Source organism: Sorex fumeus, unplaced genomic scaffold (genome assembly GCF_029834395.1).
Source record: "Sorex fumeus unplaced genomic scaffold, SorFum_2.1 ptg000050l, whole genome shotgun sequence".
In the NCBI taxonomy this organism is placed as follows: Eukaryota; Metazoa; Chordata; class Mammalia; order Eulipotyphla; family Soricidae; genus Sorex; species Sorex fumeus.
Window position 1 is genome coordinate 19,167,504 of NW_026606107.1, and position 10,487 is coordinate 19,177,990.

A 10,487-nucleotide genomic window follows, 5' to 3' on the forward strand; every position below is an offset into this window, starting at 1 on the left:
CCACACTCACGGTCAAAGTCGGCCAGCATTTGTGCCGCTTGGCTGATGTTTGGTGTTATTAAAACAATGTCATCAGCAAAGCGGAGGTGGTGTAGTTGCCGGCCATCTATCTTCACTCCCATTCCTTCCCATTCCAGTCGTCGCATGATGTTCTCAAGGGTGGCACTGAAGAGTTTCGGTGAAATGGTATCACCCTGCCGCACCCCTCTCTTGACATCAACGATCACTTCTTTGTAGAATGGTGAGATCCTGGTAGTGAATCCGCAATACAGCTCACGGAGGATCCTGATGTATTGGGCTTGAATGCCCTGATTGGCTAGGGCTTCAATGACCGCTTCCGTCTCAACAGAATCAAAGGCCTTCTTTAAATCAATGAACGTTAAGCAGAGCGGCATCTTGAACTCCCGAGAAACCTCAATGAGCTTGGTTATCGTGTGGATATGGTCGATGGTGCTGAATCCTTTGCGGAACCCGGCTTGCTCGCATGGTTGTCCTTCATCTAGTGTTCTGCCAATCCTATTTAGGATGACTCGAGTGAACAACTTGTAGATGACAGACAATAGGCAGATCGGGCGATAGTTGCCAATGTCATGGATGTCTCCCTTCTTGAACAGTAGTACGGTCCTGCTGGTTTTCCATTGGGACGGAACCTTGCATTCAGACAGGTAGCGAGTGAAGAGCCGAGCCAGTGTATTGATGAGTACTGACGGCACTACTTCACTACTTCCATTACCCAGCCGTCGCCACACTCCAGGACTCTTTCCGGACCCGCGCGGCCGCGCGACACATCATAAGACACTAAATACCCATCTTCTGGAATTGTCGTACCATATTTGATAGGGTTCAAATATGGTAACACCTACAAGGGTGATTAGAGGTCACCCTAAAAGCCTCTATCCCTCTCGGAAAGACTGGCAAGCTACCGAGAGTATTCCGCCCGCACGGAAGAGCCTGGCAAGCTATCCGCTGTGTATTCGATATGCCAAAACCAGTAACTACAACTGGTCTCATTCACCTGACCCTGAAGGCTTCACCGACATGGCAGCTCTGAGAAGGATGAGAAAGGAGAGGCCGACAAAATCTCAAGGCCGACCTAGGCTGCCACAACGAAGGAAGACAAAAATGATCGTCTGCACTTTCAATGCACGTACGCTAGCATCAGATGCATCCATCGAGGACCTGATGGTACAAGCGCGAATGATCAAGTACGACATCATTGGTCTGACCGAGACAAGAAGGCACGAATCTCACCATGCCGTTTTCGACACTGGAGAAGAATTGTTCCTCGGAACATGCGATAAAAGAGGCATTGGTGGCGTCGGTGTCCTTGTCAACACAAACTTGGCCAAGAGCATTGATTCATTCGAATGCCTAACAACCCGAATCGGACGTTTACATTTGAATAGATGTGGCTCACTGCCTGCAGTTTCTATCTTCGTTGTCTAAGCACCAACATCTCATTATGATGAAAGAGAAATCGAGAAGTTCTACATGGAGCTAGAGAAGTTCTATAAAGAAGACCACACTTGAAAGGGAATGTATGCATTATTTATATAAATATATATTAATTATATGTTATACAAATTAAATCCATATACCTTTTTCTAGATTTAGCCAACCTATGTACAACAGTAGACCTCCTTTTACATCACTTTTTCCCTTTTTTTAATTAAATCACTGTGAATTAAAAAGTTACAAAGAAGAAAAAAGTTACAAAGACATTTTTGGTTTTTCAGGTGTACACTATTTCAACAGCAGTCCCTTAACTAATGCCCACTACCCTCCACCAGTGTCACCAGTTTCCTCTCACCCCCAGACTTCCTTTTACCATCCCCCACTATCCTCATGTTCCATTCCTTAACTTTTCCCATTCACCCTTCCCCCAGTGCCAAACTTTCCTGCTCTGTTCTTCATTTCTATTGCCATTGGGCATTTAATATTCCCCTGCAAGTTTTCTCTGTATCTCTCAAATGTGAGAGATCATTCTGAATCTGTTCCTCTCCATCTGTCTGACTTCACTCAACATGATACTCTCCAGATTCATTTACATTACAGCAAATTGCATGACTATCTTTTCTTAAGACTGTATAGCATTCCATTGTTTTCTTTATCCAGTCATCTGTTCATGGGCATGTGGGTTGTTCCAATATTTTGGCATATAGTGCTGCAATAAACATAGGAGTGTAAATGAACATGGGAGTGTGTAGGAGTTCTGCAATAAACAATAGCAATGCTGATGTCTTTTCTACATTGTGCTTTGGGACTCTTGGGATACATTTTCCAGAAGTGGAATTGTTGGGTCATATGTAAGCTTAATTCCTAGTTTTTTTTTTTTTTAGAAATTCCATATTGTCTTCTCAAAAGGTGGACCAGTCAGCATTTTCACCAGCAGTGAATGAGGGTCCCTTTTTCCCCATATCCTCACCAACATTGGTGGTTGTTCTTTTTTTTTTTTTTATTGAATGACCATGAGAACAGTTACAAAGATTTCAGGTTTAAGTCTCGGTCATACAATCATCAAACACCCATCCCTTCACCATTGCACATGTTCTACTACCAAGAACCGTAGTAGTATATGCCCCATCCCCCCCTCCTCCAGCCTGTGTGCAGATGATTTTCACTTTACTCTCTCTTTACTTTGATTACATTCCATTTTTCGACTGAAGACCCACTATTATTATTTGGAATTTCTCCCCCTCCCCAAACTATCAGACCTGCCGAAAAGGCATTATTAAGATAATTTGTTTTCTAGTGCTGATGTTGAAGAGCATATGATGTCGCAGGGCTGCTTTCTGGTATTTTAGTAATTAAGTCCAAAGAGATTTCTGCCAAAAGCCACTGGGTTCCGAAATCGGTTTGTGTGCCTTTGGGATCAGGAGTGGAGAAGCTGTTCGTGGGCAACAACTCGGGGTCTCGTCCGGGCGGGGAGAAGGGCTGGTTCTGCCCCCCCCCAATCCGGAGAGCACTGAGTACCCCATCACTGCAAGCTCGTACCTGTCTGTCCAATAGGCTCTGAAAGATTGCCGGTCACCATGCTGCTGCCAAGGGGGAAAAGGCGGAGAGACAAACACCTTCCCCTCCCAAGGCGGCACGGGGTTGTAGCTTAGTTCACAGTCCAGAAGCATTTCTGCCAGAAGCCGCTGGGTTCTGAGATTGGTTTGTGTACCTTTGGGATCATGGCCGTTCAGGAGTGGAGGAGCCGTTCATGGGCGGCAACTCGGTTCTCATCTGGGCGGGGAGAAAGGCCAGTTGTTGTTCTTTTTGATTAGTACCAGTCTCTGTGATGTGAGCTGATAATCTCATTATTGTTTTCATTTGCTTTTCCTTAGCATCACTGTTTTCTTTGGGAAAGAATGACATGAAGCGGGTATGGGGGAGGACATTTTTGAAAACCTGAATATCTTGGTGTTGGCGTGATAATACAGTCAGTAGGGTGCATGCCTTGTATGTAGCAAAGTTGGTTGGATCCCTGATACCCTATATAGTACTCTGAGCACAGCCAGGAGTAAATCCTGAGTGCATCACTGGGTGTACCCCCCAACTCCCCATGAAAAAAAACCTTGACTGTCTTTAAAAACCTTAATTATTGCTCTTTGGTTCTACATCAGCACAGAGTAAATAAAAACTTTCTTTTTCAGTGGAAGGAAAACATGAGTCTCACAGAGACCCAAGTTCAAGCATTAGCATTAAGTAGACAAGCCAGCCAGGAACTTGATGTTAAAAGAAGAGAAGCAATCTACAATGATGTTTTGACAAAACAGCAGATGGTAAGCTCTCTCTCTTCTATGTTTCATTGTCTCGAATTTATAATAGTTGGTGTTGTATAATGTCTGTTAATGACACACACTATCCCTCATATGGACATCTAGGTGGTTGGTCATTTATTTCCAGAAGAAATTTTGTCAAAAAAACCAAGTAGGACTAGGAAGTTAGCACAGGAGCTGGGGTACGTTCCTTACCTCTGTGGGACCAAGATAGAGCCTTAACATCACATGATCTCCCCACGCACATCAGATGTAGCCCTGAAAGTCATTGAGCACTACTAAATGTGGTCCTGATGGTGTCCTAGTCTACAAGGCCCCAGCAGCACTGTATCAACAGGGCCTTACTGTTCTGTCAAATGCCATCTTGGGCTGAATATTGCTGTGAGTGACTCCAAGGTCTGAGCATTGATTGTGGATTACACATCCCCCCCCATAAAAAACAAAAGCCTAGTAAGGTAATATCCTTTGTTTAAAATAAGCAACAACTTGCCAAATGGTCCTGAAGAGCTGTTCCATACAATGTTTTTTTGTATATTCTGGACATCCAGAAATGAATCTAGGTGTTATTTTTACAAAAACACATTTATGTTTGGGAGTGGGTTGTTAGGCCTATAGCCAAAGGTTCTCTGGGGATACTCCTGGCTCTGTGCTCGGTTTATTCCTATGGTACTGGGGAATGATAAGCAATATGGGTGATCAAACGGTGTGGATAGCTGCCTACAAGGCAAGCACCTTGACCTTTATACTATCACTCTGGCCCCTGATTACCATTTTAATTTTACTATTTTTCCATTTACTATTTTGAACAACTCTCCCAAATAAGTATAATTTTATTGTATTTAATTTGAGAATGAACAATAGAATTACCAGTAGTATCTGATAGGGGTAACTGGCTTTGCATACAGTCAACCTGGGTTCTATCTTTGACACCACATATGATCTCCTGAGCACTTCCAGGAGTGATCCCTGAACACAGAGCTAGGAGTAAGCCATGAGTATCAATGGGTGTGATTTGGAAGCGAAGAAATGAAATAGCATCTGATGCATGTTCCTGCTAAATTACATAATTCTTTAGAAGGGCAGCGTATTCCAGCATTTTTAATCATCTTTCCCAGCACATTTGTTTGCCAGTCATCTGTCTTGAACTGGGAAATTTCAACTTTTGACACCAGAGAATCCATTCCTGTGGTAGGAATTTTACTTAGAAATCACTGTGGTTTTAAGTTATCTTGGGAAATTTGAGACATTCTTTGTAGGAATTGTTCCCACTGCAAGTGCTTTCTCCCTTTGGTGTTTGTCACTAAAAATATTTAGTTTTCATCATGTGAAATATTCAAAAGAATGACAAAGGAAGGAGACTTGACAAAAAGTGCTGTAACTAATACTTGAGACTAATTACAGTGCTGGACAGGTTACTATGGCAACTAACCTAAATGCTGGTTGCAATATAATAGTCAAATCATTAAGAGAATTTAGCCATAAATGGTGTTACTAACTGGTTTCTACAGTAATGGTCCTGTGGATGCCATAAGATTAGTAATGGTGATAACAATAACATGTTTTCCTTTTGGTATGGTACCCCCTTAACAAATTGATTTTAACCCAAAACTTGATACTTGCCTCTTTGAGACAGGTCATGCACTTCTAACAGATCCCTTTTTTCTCTTTAGTTAATCAGCTGTGTTCAGCGAATTCTTATGAACCGAAGGCTTCAGCAGCAGTACAATCAACAGCAGCAGCAACAGCAACAGCAACAGATGACTTACCAACAAGCGACACTGAGTCACCTCATGATGCCAAAGCCACCAAATTTAATAATGAATCCTTCTAATTACCAGCAGATTGATATGAGAGGAATGTATCAGTCAGTGGCTGGTGGTATGCAGCCACCACCATTACAGCGTGCACCACCACCAATGAGAAGCAAAAATCCAGGACCTTCCCAAGGGAAATCAATGTGATTTTGCACTAAAAGCTTAAAGGATTGGTAAAATCATAGAAAGATCTTTTATTTTTTTAGGAATCAATGACTTAACAGAACTCAACTGTATAAATAGTTTGGTCCCCTTAAATGCTAATCTTCCATATTAGTTTGAAAATTTTTTTAATAGGCATATCATTTCTTCCTGACCTTTGTCAGTGATGTTGCCTAGAATCTTCTTACACACATTGAGTACAGAAGATATTTCAAATTGTTTTCAGTGAAAACAAGTTCTTCCATAACAGTAACAACTCTACAGATTTCCTCTCTAAATTTTTATGCCTGCTTTAGCAACCATAAAATTGTCATAAAATTAATAAATTTAGGAAGGAATGCAGATTTACATATTCATTCTTTACATAAAAATGCACAGCTGAGTTCTTAAAGTTGATTCCTCAAGTTATGAGATACTTTTGTACTTAATCCATTTCTTGCTTAAAGTGATTGAAATGGTTTTAATATTCTTTTGACTGAAATCTGAAACTGGGCTCCTGCTATATCATCTCTGTGAAAGTTAGAAACTAAGTGTTATCTTTGACACAAATTGTGTGCAATATTCTTAAATACTACTGCTCTAAATATTGGAGGAGTCTTGCAGTTATCTTAGCATTGTATAAACAGCCTTAAGTATAGCCTAAGAAGAGAATTCCTTTTACTTTAGTCTTTCTGCCATTTTTTCCAGTTTCATGTGCTGAAATAATTACTGGTAAAATTTCAGAGTTGGGGATTATCTTCTATACATGAACTTTCTCTCACTTGGCACTAATATATTAAAAGACACTTTTAACTGCTTGGTGCCAGTGCTAGGCTTCATCCTGTTGCTGGCAGTGGGATGTGGATGACAAAATCAAGTTCTAGCATTTTAGGAGGTCAAGGCTGACTTGTGGTTGTTATGTTCACACCCTTTTTTATGAACAACATCAGAATGGCAGAACTATTGCTGACTTTAAGTTCTCAATGAGGAATGTGCTTTAACAATTCCCAGTACTGTCAGTATTGTGAAATAATTCCTCTTAAAAGATCACCGGCCTTTTGTGTTATTCCTTTAGCTCATCATTATATTCTTTTCCCACAATTTCCTTGTATTTTATTGGTTAAGTTATGTTTCAAAGTTCTTTTAATTTGATTTTTATCTGTGGTTTGATTTTCTGATTGAGTAATTTATCCAATACCCTTAATGACATTTTACTAGAAAAGATTTACATTGTCATTTTTTTTAACCCAGGCCTGTAAAAATTACCTATTTTTATTCATGTACAATTTGATTGCTTGAGTTTCCTTTCAGAATGATTGTTAAACTCTAGGGATCAACATGGCAAAAACATTTTTGAGATAAAGTAACAGGTAGTAGAAAGAGCTAAGGAATCCAGAAAAAAACGGAAGGTGGGTGGAGGATTTGCTCTAAGTATCACTGGATTAGAGTGAATTTAACAGTAGCTAAAATTGTTTTGAGTTGTATATATGATTATTGAATTTCCATTTTTATCTTGAAAGAAAAAATTGTATAACATCCAGAAACACTAGGTTTGTGATAGAGAATTTGTGCAGTTTGCTGGCTTCACCCCCACCTTCTTATGGTAAGTTATCACTAACAGATGCCATACATTTGGATATTATGGCAGACATACAATCAACAAAATCTATTTAATTGCTATGGGTGGGTGGGGGGGAGATGTGTGTTTGCGTTTTAGAATAAATGGAAAAAAAACAGCATTTATTAGATACTTATTTGAAGGCAGTACACTCTGGCCAGCTGCTATCAGTTGGTATTTCTACAAGTCCAAAACAATTTAAACCTGGTTTACTAGACTTGGGAATTTTCAATATGGTCTACTTACTTACTTGCTCAAAGATAGAGATGTGAAAAATTTCCACAATCTTCTAAGCCTTTTCACCTTTGATGAAATTATGACTTAAAAGATAATACATAGAAGGGTTAATTGGAAATTAGAGTTTGAAATAAAACTTGGACCACTGTACACTCTACTCACTTGACATTTTAGCTACATAATATGTACTTTGAGTATAACATCAAGCTTTAACAAATATTTAAAGTTGAAATCATATCAATAAGATACTAAAAGACTCATTTTTATATTTGTTTTAGATGCTTTAAATAGTTGCATTGGCTTAAATGATGATTTAAAATGTTGCTTGTAAAACAGTTTTGCCTGCTAAATTCTCCACATTTTGTAACCTGCTTTATTTTTGGGGGTGTAAAGCGTTTTTGCTTAGTATTGTGATGTATATGTTTTGTCCCAGTTGTATAGTAATGTTTCAGTCCATCATCCAGCTTTGGCTGCTGAAATCATACAGCTGTGAAGACTTGCCTTTATTTCTGTTAGACTGCTTTTTAGTTCTGTATTGAGTATATTAAGTACTGTAGAAAATATGTCACTTCTTCCTTTAAGGCTTTTTTATAATATATATGAGGACTGGAATTGTGTTTTTAAAGAAAAGCATTCAAGTATGACAATAATACTATCTGTGTTTTCACCATTCAAAGTGCTGTTTAGTAGTTGAAACTATTTAATGTCATTTAATAAAGTGACCAAAATGTGTTGTGCTCTTTATTGCATTTTCACAGCTTTGAAAATCTGTGCACATATTGTTTCATATAAAATGTATAGCTTTTGATGTCCTTTTAATGGTGGTTCTTTTGCAACATTTAGTTATTTAATATTGGGAGGTCAAGAAGTTCGATTTCTGAAACTGTTATGTGCTGAATTCTGTAAAGGAGAGTTCTGTCCTCAAAAAGAATGTACATACCAGGAAGCCTGTGTGCATTTGTGTTAGTTTTTAGTTTTGCAGTTTAGCATCATTTCTTGCTTCCTAACTGCTGTGTCAAGTCAAGGAGGGCTACTAATCAATACTTGATTTTAAAAAAGCTGTCATCCCAAAGTCAGAGCAGGGTGTTGGAAACCTTACCTGGCTTTCAAGATTCTGAATATTTGTAATCATTCATAACTATATCTTTTCTCCCTTTAGTACCCATCATAAAATCAAATACACATTTCTGTTCTCCAAACAAAACTTTTAAAGCAATTACTTAACCTTATCCCATTAATCATTGTTTCTTTGATGGTGACAGGATATATAGATACTTATTCTAAAACATAAAATAGGTCAACTTTTTACAATTGATTTTACTAAACATTTAGTTCAGGTTATTGCCCACCTTTATTTCACCAGACTTTATCTCAAATGACTTTGGTCCACTTCCAATTAGTTCTCTTCTTAAAGAGGAAAATTATTCCACCATTAAATTTTTTAGAAGTCTGTAATCTGTGCCAGTCCCAATGAATTTACTATTTTCAGAAAATGCTTTTTATCTGCACAACTTTTTATATGTTTTTATATGGAGGTGAATAAAAATTAAAAATCCAAACCAGACCGTTTCCAAGTTTAGTATCTGCCAGGAAACCAAACTCTGTCCACATCACTTGTGTTGGATTTAATAATGAAATTGACCCTGATCTATCCCTGCCGAAGAGTTTTACTCTCAGTGCCTTAAATAAAATTAAATCAAAAGGGGAAAAAGAATTTTACTCTCCAGTGTGTATTCTGCCATAAAATTCCTTTATGATATATTCTGCTCACCCTTTCATTGGATATAACCTTCCTGACATCATTGTTCTTAACTTGGCTAAGCGAATCACCCTTCCTCCTCTCGATTATAAGGACTTTTAAAAAAAAACTATTGTATGCCTTTAACAAGGCAGAAACGTTATGAATTGCTTCCTTTATTGAGGATAATAAAGATACAACTTAAATAAAGGGTGAGAGAAATCCTAAAATAATGCATGACCTTTTTAATACTCTTTAATACATATCTTAAGCAATCTCTATGCCCACCACACTTCACATTATGTTCTCTATCAGGGAGGGGAATTTTGACTTAAGTATCCTTTAGCTAATCATTATCAAGTGACTAAAATACTTCTACCTATTAAATAGGCCTGATCCTCTAGAGTCTTCATCATAGATGCATGTTTGCTTTTAAGTAAGGTGAAGAGAGATGGTTTACCAGCTGCATGAATGAGACTTGTTTCAGGTATTTCAGAAGAAAGAAATATTGAAATAAGGAGAACAAAAGTAAGAAGGATTGAGAGAGAGACTAGATTGGAGTGAACATAAGGCCTTGAAATCCTGAATGATTCAATATGGAGCATAATGAGGGTTTATGAGGTGGCTGATGTGTTCAAAGTACAGGTATGGATGGTGATTTGGGCAGTAGTAATTTGAATAGTTCGTAATATAAGGTTGGAGATAGGTCCCATGTTCAGCCATTCAGCAATCCGGCCACAGACAGTTTAAAGACAAAAGGGGAAAGATCAGGTTATGGTGCTTGGGGAACATTTTGGAGTGCTATGGGTAAAACCCAGGTTGGCCACATGCAAGGCAAGTGTCCTGCTACTATCTCTCTGGCTACAGATGAAAATTTGAGTTGGTGGGTTGGGCATTTTGGGGCCATACCCACTGATGATCAGGGTTTTCTCCTGGCTCTGTACCCAGGAACTGCTGGCGGGGGACCATATGGGATGCCAGGGATCAAATCCAAGTTGGCCACATGTAAGGCAAACACTCTACTCCCTATACTATTTCTCTTGCCCCATGATTTTTACTGAATCACAATGAGATAGTGCAGTTACAAAGTTGTTCGTGATTGGGTTTCAGTCATACAGTGTTCCAACACTCTTTACTAATGTATGTTTCCAGCCTCCAATGTCCCAGTTTCCCTC

At 38.9% G+C, this 10,487-nt stretch overlaps 1 protein-coding gene across 6 annotated transcripts in view; it reads left to right on the forward strand.

The window, feature by feature from the left end:
* Positions 1-8,329, forward strand: part of ATRX (ATRX chromatin remodeler) — a 222,326-nt gene extending 213,997 nt beyond the window's left edge. For all 6 annotated transcript variants that reach the window (XM_056124203.1, XM_056124204.1, XM_056124206.1 and 3 more), the window contains 2 exons: positions 3,639-3,767; positions 5,435-8,329. In XM_056124203.1, coding sequence (XP_055980178.1) covers positions 3,639-3,767; positions 5,435-5,725 — 420 coding nt within the window. In that variant the 3' untranslated portion in view covers positions 5,726-8,329. The remainder of the gene's footprint in view (positions 1-3,638; positions 3,768-5,434) is intronic.
* Positions 8,330-10,487: the final 2,158 nt, after the last annotated feature.